The sequence below is a fragment of the Saccostrea cucullata genome, unplaced genomic scaffold (assembly GCF_032062105.1).
Source record: "Saccostrea cucullata isolate Sc308-1 unplaced genomic scaffold, CSIRO_AGI_Scuc_v1 ctg226, whole genome shotgun sequence".
NCBI lineage: Eukaryota > Metazoa > Mollusca > Bivalvia > Ostreida > Ostreidae > Saccostrea > Saccostrea cuccullata.
Window position 1 is genome coordinate 298 of NW_026931887.1, and position 18,393 is coordinate 18,690.

Consider the following 18,393-nt stretch of genomic DNA (forward strand, 5'->3'; position numbering starts at 1 on the left):
CAATCTAAATAATTACACTTATTAATATTGTATTCATTTGAAAAAAAAGGGAACCCCTGTAAAATAATTTTTGCAGTTTTGATCAAAATTCAACAATATGCACAAGCAAAGAAAAATTCTGGGTACTTTCTTATGTAGTTAACAAGTTACAGACTATAAGAATTTAGCACCTACAGTTATTCTCGATGGAGACGAACGCCATCATGGAAAGACGACTCATAATCGGGTATTCCAAATAGAAGGAAAAAGTGTCATGCTCGAAAAATTAATGCTTTCAACAGTAGTTTTCCTTGTAACTTCTTGCATCTTGTTCTTTTTGAAATAAGGTTCTTGCCCCGACAAAACATGGAAGCATATCAATTCCGAGTGCTTTAAGGTTATGGACAATACAGAATTTTATGACAAAGCATTTTCTTCGTGTCGAGAGGCGGGAGGGGAACTCCTTCCTTTCGGAAGCAGATACGTTCTTCTGGATCTCAATATCACATCAGTCACGTGGTTAGGAAACTTACAAGAAAATGACAACACCACATCTGATATCATTAACTATTATGATTGGAAAGAACAAAGAAATATAACATCAAAAAGACAATGTCCCAATATTGAAAGCAGCTCACCAGTCGCTTCTTTCGATTGCAACAAAAGTTCGACGGTTGTATGTCAAGCAGTCTTCTCAACTGGGAAAGACGGTAAAGGTCTGTAAAGTTATCATTACAATAACTACTGTATAACTTTCTGTAGCACAATTCCTGTAGGGGCAATTAAATCTCTTAAAGTTCTTTAAATTATTTTCAGGAATGCATTTGAAGATGTTGGTGGCCATAATAATCTCTGGAGTCATCCTTCTAATTTTTCTGACACTTGTGATCTACAGTGCAAAAAGTCGCCTGGATAGTGAAGATAGACAGAATTCAGAGACGGTGGTCTACGGAAAGTATACGCACTTACAACAAGTTGAAGATGTTAAACTTAGTGTTATCAAAGAACAGCTAGATCCTGTGCCCAACAAAACTATCTTAAGTAAAAAACCCGAACAATCAGCAATAACAAATGGAGAACAACGGGGTGTTTCTGGCGAGGAGAGTGTTCGAATAAAGAACGGGAAATATGTACAATTCTCAGTTCCGTCTGCAGATTCAGAACAAATGTTAAATGACAAAAACTGCTGATTTATAAGAAAAAAGCTTAGAATCTGCCATTGACTTGCATAAGTTCTAAATATATGTACCAGTTTTCCAACAACTACATGCCTGTGAAAAATCCCATTGTTTCTTTTTCAGTGTCCCAGAAAGACAATCGATTTATTTTTGAAAATATTTTTTCGCGTTTTATATAAATTTTTTTTTAATATTTTTTAATGGAACCCCGTTTTATTTTCTTTGAACCTTTACTTTGTAAAAAATTGTTTGGTTTGACTTACCATAATAATTCCCGCCCATTATTACACAGTGTTGTATTCTCTGACCCAGGGCGGGGTCCAGTCTTATTGCAGTGGCCACATTTGTAAGGGGTCCCAAACACACCAATGTCAAACTGTCTATAAAAAATAGCAAAAATTGATGAGCTAATAAGCTTTAATGTGCTGACCAATGTTCACAATATTCGAGTGAATCTGAAGAGGGTATCAAGCACTAAATGGTGACAACAAGGTGAAATAAACTATTAGTTCCAGGTAACAAAAACGTAACTGTGTATATAAAGTTAGTATATTTATAATTTTATAATGACTCGTATGCAAAAAGAGAGAATGCATCTAGAAGTTAGGCCAACAAAAGTTATCAGAGACAACTGCCCTAACAAAAAATACAAAGTTCCAAAGTTTTTTACTATAGTAAATCAAAGTTCCAAAGTTTTTACTATAGTAAATCAAAGTTCCAAAGTTTTCACCATAGTAAATCAAAGTTTTAACTTTGGTTCTATAGTTAACTATAGTAAACTATAGTTAACAATAGTTTTTTTTTGTTAGGGTGGTACCAGATACAAACTGTGCAACAAAGCTGCAATAATTTACCCCATGCAAAATACATACAAATAAAAGAGGAATTCATACCTCGGTATTCGCGGCAGATTCTCACAATGGCGGCTGAGGCGGGTTCCGGATTTATCAAAGATTCGTCTACAGCTTCGGGATCTGGCGAATCCCCCAGTCCATCCCAGCCATGGTAGGGTTCGTCATCATGTCGTCTCTCGTGGCCCAAAATACTTGTCTCGCTCCCAACATAGACAGGTATCTAATTGTAATCATTAGTACGACAGACGGTCCTTCAGAATACCACAGGAAAGAGAACTTTCTGAGTATATACTGGTACATACATGTATGATTATAAAAATATTGCATTTTTATTTGCAACTTCCCAGTAAAAGTCACAATCATACTTGAATTTAAACACCAGAGAAAAGCATTCACGACACAGATTCTATTATCGGGCCAGTATCATGGTAAATCTGATTTTACGTAATCACTATAACAGTTACATACAAAATGGTTTATAGTGATTACGTAAATTCAAAATAGTATACCGGTATAGTATGTTACCGGCCCTGTGTGCAGGTGCTTTTCGTAACTGTGACGTCATAATGTGTATGACATAATACCTTGTAGATCCATTATGACGTCATATAATCATTTTCAAATGTCTTTTTTCTGTACTTTACAGCAAAGAAGACGGCACAGCTAGTTTGGGCTTTATTGTGCCCTAAAAATTTAATGTTCCTAAAAAGTTATGAAATTCGCTTTAACAATAGTTAAGTAGATGAATACGATAAATCAATAAAGAATATGGCATGAAGGAGGACCTTTCTTGAAATATGACGCCATTAATTTGGTACATTTCTAAGTTTTATGCAGAAAAACCTCAAAATTACTCATTCTGTGCTTATTTTCCTTCAGAAATTAGTGTCTGCCACCGTCGCCCACTTTGATTTTTAAATATATTATGAAACTGCTATGAAAAATCACATCTCATAATCTTTATGGCCGACGGTGTCAAAGAATGTTTTCTGAAAGAAAATTCCACTGAAAATTGATGTCTTTTGCAACTTTAAAAAGAAATACGGGAAAATGTTAATGACGTCATAATTAGCATTTAGGAGGTCATATGAGAAAACGATCTGTGTATTCTTACTGCAGGGAATTCCTACGATTCAGAAAGAATGAATTTTGATTTCTTATATCACTTTCATATTTTAGAAAAATATAGGGCTTAATTTGTATTGAATCTGTACTTTGTTCTTGAATTATGTAGTAAATAAGGAATTTTCATGAAATTCAGTTTGAAATCATACAAAAAGTAGCCCCTATACCTATATGAAATTTGATATCATTTTAAAGAAGAGGCCAAAAACATTCAAAGTACCTTTATGTGTGAGACTGTAGGCAATCTGGATACATTTCCTTTGTCTGGTCTTGAAAAAAGTTCAATATTCATAACTGGTTTTCTTAATTTGTCATTTAAAATGACAGTTTAAATTAGGATTTTTCATCTTGTTTATCTACAAATGATGCCCTGAAACTCCTTATTTGACCAAGATAAACTTACAAAGCATCATTAAAGGAATGTATTTCTCAAATTTGAGAAATCTGTAGGCACCTTTCATTTACTAGATCTTGACCTTAGCTGATAAGAAAAGAAATTAAACAAATGTACTCTTTTAAATTGGTACAATCTCCTAGATTTGCTTTCTGTAAGGTCTATACATCTAAAGAACTGACCTCTCAAATCACTCATTTTCATGGGGTTTTGATTTCGTTGTTTTCGAGGTATGGAGAGAGTCCGGGGGATCCACGGGTTTATGACCACCATGAAATATAAAACTACCGGGGGGGGGGGTATACATGCATTACTACTAAACATTTTCCAGCCATGAAATCAAATCCCCATAAACCTGCCACATTTTTTCCTCAAACCTTAAAAATTTGACCCCACGAAAATACGTGATTTTACAGTATTTGAATAAAGTTTCTCTTTTGTCAGTGACTATCTGTAGAACTTAAGCTTTTTAGAACAGACATACTAAGAGACGGTATTCAGATTCTGTCTGAATGCTCACTCCAAGAGAGAGTAACAAGCTTACTTCCACCGGCACAAAATCGAACATAATAATTATTTGATTTGATTATCTATGAGTAAGATTAAATGGTATAATCACAATAAATGTTCTTTACAAATATAAAGCTATATATTACAACATGATTTAAATAAATAAAATTTTGACACACAAACGATCAGGCAAAATACAGGTTTGCGTCAAAACAAAATCTGTCTGCAAAATTGAACGATGTATTCCACTTACATCCAATCTCTCTACTACTCGGAGTATGCGCAGTACGTTGACAGCCACTTGCTTTGTCAGTACGTTCCCATGAACAACGGTGATGGCGACGACATTTACTTCCGGTGAGCTGAGAGCCAAAAACAGAGCTTGAGCATCATCTATCCCTGCATCACAGTCGATCAATATGGATTTTGGCATTGTTCTGTAAGATCTATATATATCAATAACTAAATTTTAAACTGAGAAATAAATGTTTCTTCCTACAATTTTTATTAAAATATAAAATGTGGGGTATTTTTTAAATACTATTTTATAACAAATTCTGGTAAATCACTTGTATTTGGAATATGTCTTTTTGATGAATTGAGGGTCTTGATTTTATGGATCGTCACAAAAAAAAAAAACATTGCGTGATATACAGACAACTGTTTTTTAAAATAAAAATGGAACTCGTAAATTTACTGACGTTTTCAATGCTCATTAGCAAATTTTATTTGTTAAAGACATTCTGATTGTACTTACAAGTATTCCGAAGTTGAAATTTAAAAGATGCCTGAGTTCCCGATATACAAAATCTATGTAGATTTTGGAGATCAAGTCTTCCAATAATCAAAATTCATTTGTCAGAATTCCCAACTGCAAACCGTGTATTAGCAGATTATTTTTGTATTCATATGAAGCAGAATTTATGAAAAACTTATGCAAGAAAAAGAAAAAAACTTGCTGTTAAACTCGACATTAAGTTATATCTTCCATATAATATCAATTAACACCACTAATGTACACTTACACAATGAAGCGCATTGAAGTGGTAAAATTTTCCATTTGGACGAAACGTTCTGAGTCATGTTTTGAACGTCAATTATAACATAACGCCACACCCATTTCTTTAGAAACGAGAAAGGAATATTCGTCGTAATGTTTTAGGACACTACACTTTCCGCGACAAGCAACATGAGCTACACTGAAATGAAGATTTTTAAATAAGAAAGAGCTATGTATATAGAGTTCCCGCTTATATAAAACACGCATTGCAACGGATTTGTACATAATTATGATTTTATTATGTTGATTGGAGTTACTATAAGACATGTATCGGTCGAACACGTGCTTTCTCGGTGTTTACGTAGACCGTCAATTTCATTGGCTATTATATTTATGAAATACCTGTTCTACATGTATTCGATTGAATCATTTGACCGAATTTTCCTTTCTAAAGAAATGGGCGTGTCTAAAGATAGCTCAAAACGTTCCATCCAAACAGAAAATTTTACCACTTCAATGCGCTTCATTGTATCACCGGCTAAATGGTGTTTATATCTCACATTGATTCGACACGCAAAGTCATGCTCTACGTAAGATCATTTTCTAAAACAAGACAAGCTGTTTATTGACAACAAGTTGGTGAAACAAGGTTATTAACACTAAAGTCATCATTCTACAAGGTGTATGTTTGATACAATGATCTTATCATCTAATAAATCTATGATTAAGTGGAATGCTTTCTGATACAAATTGTTATGCCTTTTTTCCACAGACTTTTCCTTTATCCGATCATGACAAGGAGCACACGGCGGACGTGACCTGTCAACAGGGATACTTGACCCTCCATGGCACCTGACCCCATCTCTGATGTTTTTAGAGGTCCCTGATTGCTCTCTTCCCGATTTGTATTGTTTCAGTGGGCTTATGAATTTGACTACTGTTTGTTATTTCCATATTTCATATATTACATTCACTGTCACTCTGATAAAAGTTTCCTTTAACGCCTACAATCTTAGGGGAAAATATTTTCATTTTTTTTTTATACTTTGATCTTCGTGATCAATATTTTTAAAATACTGTTTAAAGGGATTCTCTCATAATTTTCCTGATGAAAATAAAACTCTTTCAGTGCTGTCAGATCAATCTAAAGCTAGCAAAATTAAGATTTTTTAGATAGAGTTATGGGACAATTTAAAAGTCTGCATAACATCTGCGGTATACAGACATTTGATACTCAAGAAAATAATTCTATAAAATGTTAAAACTGTTTGTACCCGCATTTACCGGTATATTGCCATTACAAATGTATACTGCACATTTATCAAAAAGTTTTTCTTTACTAATCTAGCCTTATTGGCCATGTAACAAATTAATTTGTACGTTAAACAATGAAATGCAAGAAGACATGATTAAAATCCCACACACAATGGATTTTGGGTATCCTACGACCTAAATTAATTCTGGGTGTAATTTTCGGCATAACTGTGAATGAATTTAATGATAAATGATACAATACGAATATTATTTATGCTCAAAGGCTAATTAAATAAATGAATAAAAATTGAGAGCTGCAGACCAAAAGCAAAAACGGACCCATGAAAAATTAGAGATAGTACCATTTTGATAATAATTTGATTTTAAATGATTACCTATATAGGGATTGTTATCTACAACAAAAACTTACCTGCTATCCGTTACAAGTGTGTGTATCTGCTAGCTGTTACAAATGGGTGTATTACTATGCATGCAGACACTAAAGGAAAACCTGATAAGAATAAATTATAATTTTACTCAGTGTCAAACCATATAAACAAAGTTCTTATCAGTTCAAAAGGTTCAGTCTGTTGTTTAAAGAAATAACTGAGCAATGATTGTTTTATGATAAGTAACTAATTTTGCTTTAAAGTGAACTCACTAATTTTCTTAGGAGTTTAATTTCCTCTGTTTCCTAGGTATATTGAGAGGCCCACAATTTATGTTCACCACATTCATATGCATTACTATGGCACGCCAAATTCACAAAAATGAGATAAACCTAGTTTCACATTTGATAAACTAGGTTTATTGACTGTAAACTATAGTTTACAAACCGTAAACTATAGTTAACGATTCGTTAAGTATAGTTTTCATCTGTAAAACTATGTTTAACGGTTGTTAACTATAGTTTACGAATGATAATCTAAGTTTATCTGTCTATAATAAGCGTTAACAATAGATTTTGTTGATAAACATAGATTCACGTTTGTAAACTATAGTTTACAATCGTAAACTATAGTTAGGAGTTGTTAATCATAGTTTCACAAATCGTGAAACTATATTTATCAGATCGTTAACTATAGTTAACTGTTTGTAAGCTATAGTTTACAAATCGTGAAACTGTATTTATCAGATAATCTATGTTTTGCAATCGCAAATGATTGTTTTCAGTGTTAAGTATAGTTTACGGTTGTGAAACATAGATTATCGCGTTAACTATGGTTTACGGATGTAAAACATAGATTAACGTTGTTAACTATAGTTTACAGTCCGTAAACTATAGTTTACAACCCATAAACCTAGTTTATCGACTGTGAAACTATGTTTAGCTCATTTTTGTGAATTTGGCGTGCCATACATTACTACTAAACATTGTTCAACCACGAAATCAAGAACCACGAAATCAAGTCCCCACAAATCAATATTTTGTTTCTTTTAAACATCGAAAGTTTGACCAAACGAAAATTCAAGCATTTAAACATGAAACTGAATTATGGAAATAAGTGGCTAAGGATATAGAGATGGGTAGCAAAGGATATAAATTGCGTATACAGGATATAAAGATGAGTAGCAAATGATATACAGCTGAGAAGAAAGGGTGTAAGGTGAGTAGCAAAGGATATAAAGATGAAGAAAGGATATAAAGATGAGAGAGGGGATATAGAGATGAGTAGCAAAGGACAAATGGATCAGCAGGAAGGGATATGAAGAGTATAGCAAAGGATATAAAATGAGTAGCAAAGGATATTAAGATGGGTAGCAAAGAATTTAAACATGAGTAGAAATGATGTCTGAAAAGATGGGTAGCAAGGGATATGAAAGTGTGTGGTTAAGGATATGAAGGTGAGTGGTAGAGGATACATACTACGGTAGGTGAGTAGTCAACGATATAAATAGCTGCAGAACTGTAGCTCTCCGAAAAAAAATATATTGACAGATCGGAGAGCTACAGTGCCACCCATTGAAAAAAGTATATATTTATTGCGCACAAAAAGTGCGCTGTTTTTCGATTTATTTCTCCCCGAATTTCAAATTTTCATCTCAAAACATTACTAACCGTGTGATCCTAATATATTCTTTCACTGTTTCCACAACAAAACATTCCTTATAATTGTTGATTGTAGCCACACTGGCCCTGAAATTGAGATGATCGAAAATTTCGTCTATTTAAACTGCCATTTTTTTATCTTGTTTGCAAGATAATTCGGTCTAACGCGATTCGTGCAGAAGTCAACTACGAGAGTACTTGATAGAAAAGTGAGGAATGATTAGAAATTTAGCCTTTTTTTGCATTGAGGTCAGAAATTTTTATCCGCAATAGATATAAAGTTTTTTTTTCAGTGGATGGCACTGTAGCTCTCCGGTCTGTCAACATATTGCAGCTACGATATAAAGGTAAGTGATTAAGGATATGAAATTGACTGGTTCAGGATATAAATGTGAGTAGTTATGGATATAATAGATGAGTGGTTAAGGATATAAAGATTAGTGATAAAGGATATAAAGGTAAGTGGTTAAGGATATAAAGATGAGTGGTTTTAAGCATTGAATTCATAATTTTGGATGTCTTCGGCCCTATAACACACCTGGCCGTGCCGACAAATTGAATACCGCGCGTTAGCGCTGTATGATAATTTGTCGGCACGGCCAGGTGTGTTATAGGAATATGAATCCAATGCTTATATTTACATTCTCTTATTTTCCTTCTTCATAATTGCTTATTTCGTTAATCTTAAATGTGAATTTATTGCCCTTCAAAACTGCCGTGGTTAATAGATGTAAGAGCAGCTCAAATGACGTTAAATGACGTCGCAAAGTTAAATAACGCAAACAAACATTGCGAGTAAAAAAGTGTCAAATTAATTTTAAATGCATATTACGTTAATTTTTACGTTTATTTTTCAGGTTTATAATTTTTCATTAAATTGAAATAAAACATTTTACATTTTGGTGTTCCTAGAGTATTGAAAATGCATATAGTTCCGACTGTGTATTCTATCGCGCGGTGACAAGGTTTCGCGTGTGTTATAGAAATTTGAACGTCGTGGATTTCTAAAGGATTTCTTAAGGAAAATTACACTGTATGTAAATATAAAGATATATTTACATTCAGTGTAATTTTCTTTATGAAATCCATTAGAAATCCATGACGTTTAATTATTCTCTATAACACACGCGAAACCTTGTCACCGCGCGTTAGAATACACAGAAGAAACTACAGTATATGCATTTTCAATACTTTATGAACACCAAAATGTACATTATTTGACACACTTTAATTTTTTAAAAATTAACCCTGTTGAATTAACGTAAAAATACAACAAATGTGCATTTAAAATTAATTTGTCACTTTTTTCCTCGCAATATTCGTTTGCGTTATTTAATTTTACGACGTCACAAACGTCACAAATGGCTCTTACGTCTATAAAGCACACCAGTTTTGAAGAGCGCTAAATTCACATCAAAGATTACCAAAATAAACAATTATGAAGAGGAAAAATTAAAGAATGTAAATATAAGTTTTGAATTCATATTTTGGGATGTCTTCGGTCCTATAACACACCTGGCCGTGCCGACAAATTATCATACCGCGCTAACGCGCGGTATTCAATTTGTCGACACGGCCAGGTGTGTTATAGGACCGAAGACATCCCAAAATATGAATTCAATGCTTAAAAAGATGAGTGGTTAAAGATATCAAGATAAGTGGTTAAGGATATAAAGATTAGTGATAAAGGATATAAAAGTGAGTGGTTAAGGATATAAAGATGAGTGCTTAAGGATATAAAGTTAAGTGGTTAAGGATATAAAGGTGAGTGGTTAAGAATATAAAGATGAGTGCTTAAGGATACAAAGGTGAGTGGTTAAGGATATAAAGGTAAGCTGTTAAAGATATAAAGATGAGTGGTTTATGATATAAAGGTGAGTGGTTAAGGATATAAAAGTGAATATAACGTTGAGTGGTTGTGTGTATGGCGGATGAGTAGCTGTGAATATAAAGGTTGCAGGCTGTAGGTATAAAGATATGGATAGGATAAAAGGTTTAGAGACCATAAATATTAAGTTGAGTATTAATGTTTGTATTTATTATGTTTATGCAGGACAGTTTAAAATTCCACTTCGTTCTGTAAAATAAATGAAATATATTTGTAAAATATTCGGACCAACACTTTTTACTGCGTCGAATGATGGAAAGATCTCTTTCCCCTCTAATACTGGCCTGTTGTTCTACTGAATATCAACGCACTGCATGCGTTTACAGGTGCCTGTTGTTACAGGTGTATTGCAAGGATTGACAGGATTTTCAGTACTTTGATTTGTGTTTCATGTCCACTCATAAGAGTTATCTCTCTTGCTTCGATAATTTACCTGTATGTTATACATGTTATATGGGTTATCTTATAAAATAATGGCAATATAATATGTATCGTATATATTATCTTAAAATTGGATGTTCTTATCCCTGAAACCTATGACATTTGTTGACAAGGTGAAATAAGGAAACAAGACTATTTGGGGGTAAAAAGCCAGACCGAAAGAAATCGAACGTAAACATCCGGAAAATAAGCACACTGCTAATAATTTCTTGACAACAGTCAGATATTCATGTTAATTGATCATGAAGATTTATTAATCATGAGCATAAAGCTATGTGTTTAATCTAGCATTTAAAAAGCTAGGTCGACAACATAGGAGAGGCGGCTTTAAAGATTAAACATCGTTATAGGAGAGTGCACATGTCCGGTACAAAGACCGGCTTGTTTGTGGTTGCTCGCCAGATCAGGCGGACTTTGGACCTAGCGAGGGACAACATGAGTCTGCTGAAGTGTGGCGTGTATTTTGCGCTGGGATGTTTCCTGTCCTACTACCTCGGTCTGTCCTGTGCCTTGACCACCCTTATTGTGTTCGTGGTGTATCTAGCCACAGGGGGCTGGCGTTTCACCTGGGTGGTCATTAACACCCTCCCCAGAGATTTAAAGTGAGTGGCATTAGCAGAATAACTTTGTATGATTGTCAAATGTTGCAGTATTTGTATATTCTATAATTTTGCATTTGCATTTTACAATTTTTCCATTTGCATTCTATAGTTTTCTATTTTATTCACTGTATGATTTGATTTCCATCAAAATGTACAATTATACAAAACAAATTAAAAAAAATAATTCTATAATATACATGTAATACCAATGAAAAATTATGAAATAAAAAAGAAAAATTATGCATTACAGTACCAATAGAAAATTAAAGAATACAAATGAAAAAATACACATAAATTATATAAACTGATGATGCAAAATTATATACACTATGAGATTACAAATGGGAGAATAGAATATTGCAATGTTAAGCATGCCATACGTCTGTATCATAATTTATGATTTGGCCCATTACTCAGAATCCCAGCCCCTCCCCCAAAATTTTAATGTTAATTAGGTGTGGCCATCAGCCAGGTTCGATTGCCGGTAACCAGATAACTCAGTTGGTAGAGCACTTGTGACCGGAGTTTCAGGGGGCCTGGGTTCGAATCCCATTCTGGTCCACTGCATTTTCTCCCTCTCCTGTTACATAGGAAAAGTATGTATATGTCTGTACTGTAATATACATAATTCCAATTTTTCACTGGATTTTTTTTTCCTCTTTAGGGCTCTTCAAGTTTTAATAAAGCTCAAGCTTGAAACAAAAAAATATATTGCCAATGACACCACAATAGCTGAATTGTTCTCGAAGACTGCAGCCAAATATCCAAATAAAGACTGTATACTGTTTGAGAAGCAGCGATGGACGTTCAAGGACGTGGAAATCTATGTAAATCGTGTCGCCAATTATTTTCAGGAGGAGGGGTACCAGAAGGGAGATGTAGTAGCCATTCTGATGGAGAACCGACCGGAGTATATCTGTTTCTGGCTCGGTCTCTCAAAGATCGGAGCTGTAGCTGCCCTGATAAACTATAACCTCAGGAACCAACCCCTGGCTCATTCCGTTATTGCAGCTGAAGCCAAAGGCTTTGTATTTGCAGGGGATTTGTCAACTGGTATGTATATAGAGTGGAAAGATTTAAAAACAAATTTCATTTAATATCATAAAAAAAATAATAATAAGATGAAATTATGACCATTAAGACCAGAATTACATTCTTGTTTTAAGACAGAGTGGAAATTGCAAGAAAGAGGTAATTGTTACTTCACAAATGCACTTTGTTCTATATTTTATTTTTTTTTTAGCTGTGGAAGAAATAATGCCTAGTCTATCCAGAGAGTTGAGGCTTTATTGTGTTGGAAGTCTAGTTGGCTCAGGACTTTCACCAATTTTTATGGATCCAATTTTACAGAAAAGCCCAGACTTTCCTCCAAGGAAAGTCAGGGTTAAGTTTACAGGTAACTGCTGGAGTATTTAGGATTTTATACAATCTCTAAATAAATTTAAATCAAAATATTTCTAAGGAGAGAATTTGAGATGAATAACCCCTCAATAATTTCAATGTAAAATTGCTCTATTACACAACACAAAGATCTTATCGACAATTTGTTTTTAGCTCACCTCAACGAAGTTGGGGGAGCTTATGTAATACCCTCGGCGTCAGCGTCGGCGTCCCAGGTTAAGTTTTTTGGAGCAGTTTTCTTCTTAAGTACTTCTATGTCCTATATTGATTAGACATGCATGGAAGATGCTTCTAGTGTGTTTCATTGTACCAGTCAAAGTTTCAGATGCTGCAATTTCAGCAAAGGAATGACCAGATTAAAGTTTTTGAAGCAGGTTAACTTTTTTCGTGCAGTTTTTGGTGTAGGTCTCATTTCTGAGTAACTATAAGCCTATGTTGATCAAACTTGCATGGATGATACATCTAAGGATGCACATTACCAGGCTTGCTTCAGATGCTGAATCTGACCTACATTTTCCGGTTGAGTGGACAGGTTAATGTTTTTGGTGCAGGTCTCATTTCCAAGTAACTATAAGTCCTATGTTGACCAAACTTGCACAGATGATACATCTAAGGATGCACATTACAAGACTTGCTTCAGATGCTGAATCTGACCTACATTTTCTGGTTGAGTGAACAGGGTAATGTTTTTGGTGCAGGTCTCATTTCCAACTAACTATAAGACCTATATTGATCAAACTTGCGTGGATGATACATCTAAGGATGTAAACTACCAGCCTTGCTTCGGATATTGAATCTGACCTACATTTTCCGGTTGAGTGAACAGGTTAATGGTTTTGGTGCAGGTCTCATTTCCAAGTAACTGTAAGCCCTATGTTGACCAAACTTGCATGGATGATACACCTAAGGATGCACATTACCAGGCTTGTTTCGGATGCTGAGTCTGACCTACATTTTCCGGTTGAGTGAACAGGTTAAAGTTTTTGGTGCAGGTTTCATTTCCAAGATACAATAAGCCCTAAAATGACCAAACTTGCATGGATGGTACATCTTAGGATGCATACTTCCAGACTTGCTTCAGATACTGAATCAGACCGTCATTTTCTGGATCGGTGAACAGGTTAAAGTTTTTGATGCAGGTTTCATTTTCAAGATACAATAAGCCCTATAATGACCAAACTTGCATGGATGGTACATCTTAGGATGCATACTACCAGACTTGTTGCGGATGCTGAATCTGACCTATATTTTCTTGATGAGAGAACAGGTTTAAGTTTTTGATGCAGGATTCATTTCCAAGTAACTATGAGCTCTTTAATGTCCAAACTTGCATTGATGATTCATCTAAGGTTGCATTCTACTAGGCTGGCTTCAGATGCTGAATCTGACCTACATTTTTTTTGGGATGAGTGAAGAGGTTAAATTTTTATGCAAGTTTCATTTCTAAGTAACTTTTAGCCCTATGTTGTGCAAACTCGCATGGATGATACATCTTAGGATGCACACTAATGGACTTGCTCCGGATGCTGAATTCGACATACATTTTCCAGATAATGGACCAGGTAAAAGTTATGGATGCAGTTCTATTACCAAGACACTATAAGGCTTATATAAACCAAACTTGCCCAAATGATGCATCAAGTGATGAAAACTCTCAAACTTGCTTCAGATGCTGGATTTTAATCACACTTTCGTGATGAAGAACTAGTTTGAAGTTTTTATATAGGTCTATTCCAAAGTATCAGATCAAAATTGCATAAATTTTGCATTTTTGGATGTACACTTTTTGTTGGGTAATTGTGTAACTTTGCCTTACTGAAAGACAACATTCGTTGAGGTGAGCTCTCTAATCTCTGATTACGTATGTTTTAATTTTCCCAGAAGAAATGTCTTCCTTAAAGCTCCCTAATGCACACCCTCCTTAATTGGAAATTTTTATTTTACAATGTAGAACTTAAAATCTTTAAAAGTGTTTCTAGGGAGCGTACAATTTTTATTTGTGCTTATGAAAGCATGGATTGAATTTTAAAGTTAAAGCTGAATAGTTTACTTTTACCTACAAGGCTATGATAAAGAGAACCATAATGGTGAAAATGAAGTACATTTGCATACCTTGTAAATTTTTTGAAAGCTTATGCATTATAACAATAATTTTCAAATGGTGTGTATTGTAATTATTTTGACTTTCTTTTCAGATAAGCTTTTCTATGTATTTACATCAGGGACAACAGGGCTTCCTAAGGCAGCAATCATTAGTCATTCTAGGTAAGATAACATATAAAATACAAGCCTTTGTTACTGACATCTAAAACAACAGTGTGAACCTTGTTGTGTCAACTACATTGTATATAACCTGGAGAAATTAAATATCAAGCCATAGCTACCCAAAATCCATGATTTTATACAGTTTTCTTGATAACAATTATTCTGATTTTTCCCTTTGAAGAAGTTGATGGTTTAAGGTATTTTTCTATATATGATATCATCATAGAAGGGCCAATGTACTCAGTAAACTTTGAATTATTTATATGATTTTTCCAAAAAAAAAATTCAGTTCAAAAGAAAAAAGATATTTTGCTTGCAATTTAGACACTCAAGAGCTTTGAACAAATCATTCAAATTTGTCACAATGTTTACAGGTTTAATTACATGGCTGTAGCAGTGAACCAATTTATGAACTTGACTGACCAGGACGTGTTATATGATTGTCTGCCCTTGTATCACACAGCAGGGGGCGTGGTGGGGGTGGGTCAGATGATCATAGCAGGAACAACACTAGTCATCAAAAAGAAATTCTCTGCCAGCAGATTCTGGGATGATTGTGTTGAATACAAATGTACTGTAAGTAATGTAACCAACTAAGGCAACAACTAGAATTGTCAATTTCAAACTTGATTTTAAAAATATTTAGACAAGTTGTTTGAAGTTGTTATGTTTATTTAATATGTGCAGGCAGGTCAGTACATTGGGGAGATTTGTCGATACCTTTTGGCTCAGCCTGTGAAGCCTACAGAGACTCAACACAAGGTCAGGGTAATGTTTGGAAATGGCTTAAAGCCACAAATCTGGAGGGAGTTCCAGAAAAGATTTGGAGTGACCCAGATGGGAGAATTCTATGGGGCCACAGAAGGAAACTGCAATACAAGTGAGTGTTGTATTATAGAATATTGGCTAAAATGGTTATAAGAAGTATTACTACTAGGCAAGTAATATTTCTCAAATGTAAGGATAGTTATTAATATTTTAATTAAATATGTAAATGGTTATATTTATAACTGGCAAATTTGACTTCGGGTTAAATTTATTAAAAAAATTATGATATCTGATATTTTTACATAAATTTTACGTTATTTTTTTTTTTTTTTTAGTAAATCCAGACAACACAATTGGAGCAGTGGGCTTTACAACAATGATTGCCCCCTTCTTGTACCCCATTACATTAATCAAAATTGATGAGAGAACAGGAGAGCATGTCCGAGACAGAAATGGGGTGTGCATCCGGGCAAAACCAGGTTAGCTACTTTCTACTTAGGCATGTTTTGTTGCCAAAAAAATGAACAATATTTATCTGCAAGACTAAACTATGGAAAGGAATCACATATTCATTACCTGTTCTAGATCAATTGAATGTAACAAATCACTTGTTAAACCCCCCGCTTGAAAAGTGGGAGGGTATACTGTAATCGGTTTGTCCGTCCGTCCATACGTCTAGCTGTCTGTCTGTCTGTTACGCTTTGGGGTACCCACCTCTTAGCCGCAACTCCTCTTATACCACTGAGTGAAATTTAATGAAACTTTCACAGAATCTTTATTACATATTGCCATTGTGCACCTCCTATTTTACTTTTTGATCCGACACATATTTGTGTTTCCCGGCCACAGCAAAACATGGACTTTTCCATTATTACCATATGGGAGGTGGGGGGTATCATTTAGTGAGCTCATTGCTCACAGTACCTCTAGTTTTATATATAATATCAGTGTACTTATTAAGACATATCTGATAAAGAATGTTCCTATTTGACGTTTTTGGTACAGGTGAACCTGGAGAATTAGTGGGTAAAATCGTGAAAGGTGATGCCCTTCGAGAATTTGATGGCTATGTCAGTCAACAGGCTACAGACAAGAAAGTGTGCTCTGATGTGTTCAAGAAAGGAGACAGAGCATTCTTAACAGGTAACCACTTCAACAACATTATCCCGGTAGTACAGATCATAAAGTTAAAACATTGCAGATTTGAACATGTTGGAAAATTTGTTTTAATTTAATATATACATATAAATGCACCTTTTATTTTTTTTAAGTGAAATTTTGTTAACGGATGAGTGTGGATATTTTTTTTTAATTTTTAAGGGATTTTCTGATCATGGATGACTTTTGATATTTCTATCTATTTTCAGGTGATATTTTGATTATGGACGAGTTTGGATATTTTTATTTCCGGGACAGGACAGGTGATACGTTTCGCTGGAAAGGAGAAAACGTGTCAACGTCTGAGGTGGAGGCGGTCATCAGTAACATCATCAAACTTAGTGACGCTGTAGTGTACGGGGTTGAGATTCCAGGTAAGGACATTCTATTAAACTTTTTCTTTGCCTGATATTTTTTTTCAGTTTGGACAGTCTAGGTAAGACATAGTAGTACAGAAAGAAGGAATGATAACAATAATGAATCCCTGTATTCCAGGTTTGGAAGGAAGAGCTGGAATGGCAGCCATTGTTGATGAACACAACTCCTTAGATCTGGATTATCTCTACTCATCGTTACAGAAATCACTCCCAGCGTATGCTAGACCTCTCTTCATCAGAATCAAGAAAACAGTAGACACAACAGGTATATTTATTGGCCTACTTAAAAAAATTACTTTTTTAATTTTTATTACTTTGGTACTCTCATACTATAAACGCTAAAAAAAAAAATACAAACCAGAGTTGAAAGTTTTAACAACATATTCTTTAATAGTGTTACCCTTGATATCTCAAATTCCCAGATATCTTGAAGATTTGCTCAGTCCTGTTGATTTTGAGATACATGTAACAAAGTTTGTCTTTAATTGAAATGATAATAAGACCACTACACACAGGAAAATAATGAAAGATATTACAGTGTAATTGGAGTTGCACAATAGCAGATGAATGATTAAAATGCATCATTTTGCTGAATTTTTAAGATTTAGAATATTATGTTAGTTTTGATTTCAAATGTTTAAGTTACCTTCTTTAATAAAAAAAATTCATGAAATGCAGGTACCTTTAAACTGAAGAAAGTGGATTTACGGAAAGAAGGTTTTAATCCAAGTGTTGTAAAAGATCCACTGTATTGTTTGATTTCTGGAAGATATGAACGCATCACAGAGCAAGTGTACAGTGATATCTGCAGTGGAAAAATAAGGCTATAGTCAACACTTGTATTAATTTTTAGAAACACACAATTGACATTAGTGTGTAATCAAATGATACTCAGGAAATACTCTGGTATTTCTACAGGAAATTAATATTCAAACTGACAGGAAAGAAATGTTTTAATGTAATTAACTTATTTAGTGAATTGTGATTGAAAACCAACTCTTTCTTATGACAAGTTGAATTTTATTTATTTTCATAATTTTTCTACAAGAAAAAAAAATGTTATAAAGAAGCATGTACAAGATATGAGCATGTGTAAAGTTTTGTTTGTGGAATGTCAGTGAATGTTTTAAAATACAATAATGAAAATTA

General features: G+C 34.1%; 3 protein-coding genes across 3 annotated transcripts; 2 read left to right on the forward strand and 1 right to left on the reverse strand.

The window, feature by feature from the left end:
• Nucleotides 1–326: 326 nt before the first annotated feature.
• On the forward strand, nucleotides 327–1,681 carry LOC134233933 (uncharacterized; the record flags this gene model as incomplete). The annotated part of the gene is made up of 2 exons (XM_062715994.1): nucleotides 327–695; nucleotides 796–1,681. Coding segments are annotated over 2 exons (743 nt in total), but the record flags the coding sequence as incomplete, so codon positions are not given.
• Nucleotides 1,215–6,741, reverse strand: LOC134233934 (uncharacterized). Its single transcript, XM_062715995.1, has 5 exons — nucleotides 6,725–6,741; nucleotides 4,294–4,486; nucleotides 2,051–2,231; nucleotides 1,392–1,537; nucleotides 1,215–1,250 (listed from the first exon to the last, which is right to left on the reverse strand). The coding sequence occupies exons 2-5, from the start codon at nucleotides 4,471–4,473 to the stop codon at nucleotides 1,215–1,217; spliced, it is 543 nt and encodes a 180-aa protein (XP_062571979.1). The 5' UTR covers nucleotides 4,474–4,486; nucleotides 6,725–6,741.
• A 4,080-nt stretch (nucleotides 6,742–10,821) lies between these two features.
• LOC134233913 (long-chain fatty acid transport protein 1-like) lies at nucleotides 10,822–18,393 on the forward strand. Its single transcript, XM_062715967.1, has 11 exons — nucleotides 10,822–11,275; nucleotides 11,940–12,328; nucleotides 12,519–12,671; nucleotides 14,872–14,941; nucleotides 15,316–15,517; nucleotides 15,629–15,821; nucleotides 16,045–16,188; nucleotides 16,715–16,852; nucleotides 17,077–17,241; nucleotides 17,363–17,509; nucleotides 17,923–18,393. Exons 1-11 carry the CDS (start codon nucleotides 11,034–11,036, stop codon nucleotides 18,072–18,074), a joined length of 1,995 nt encoding a protein of 664 aa, XP_062571951.1. The 5' UTR covers nucleotides 10,822–11,033; the 3' UTR covers nucleotides 18,075–18,393.

Excerpts from the sequence above, each read along its gene's own strand:
- LOC134233934 (XM_062715995.1), bottom strand. The coding sequence starts at position 4,473 with ATGCCAAAATCCATATTGATCGACTGTGATGCAGGGATAGATGATGCT. Across the intron at positions 2,232-4,293 it reads GAGTAGTAGAGAGATTGGAT|ATACCTGTCTATGTTGGGAG; the intron begins GTAAGTGGAATA and ends GATTACAATTAG. Across the intron at positions 1,251-1,391 it reads ACCAAACAATTTTTTACAAA|GCATGTAGTTGTTGGAAAAC; the intron begins GTAAAGGTTCAA and ends GATTTTTCACAG.
- LOC134233913 (XM_062715967.1), top strand. The coding sequence starts at position 11,034 with ATGTCCGGTACAAAGACCGGCTTGTTTGTGGTTGCTCGCCAGATCAGG. Across the intron at positions 12,672-14,871 it reads AGTCAGGGTTAAGTTTACAG|ATAAGCTTTTCTATGTATTT; the intron begins GTAACTGCTGGA and ends CTTTCTTTTCAG. Across the intron at positions 17,242-17,362 it reads GTACGGGGTTGAGATTCCAG|GTTTGGAAGGAAGAGCTGGA; the intron begins GTAAGGACATTC and ends CCTGTATTCCAG.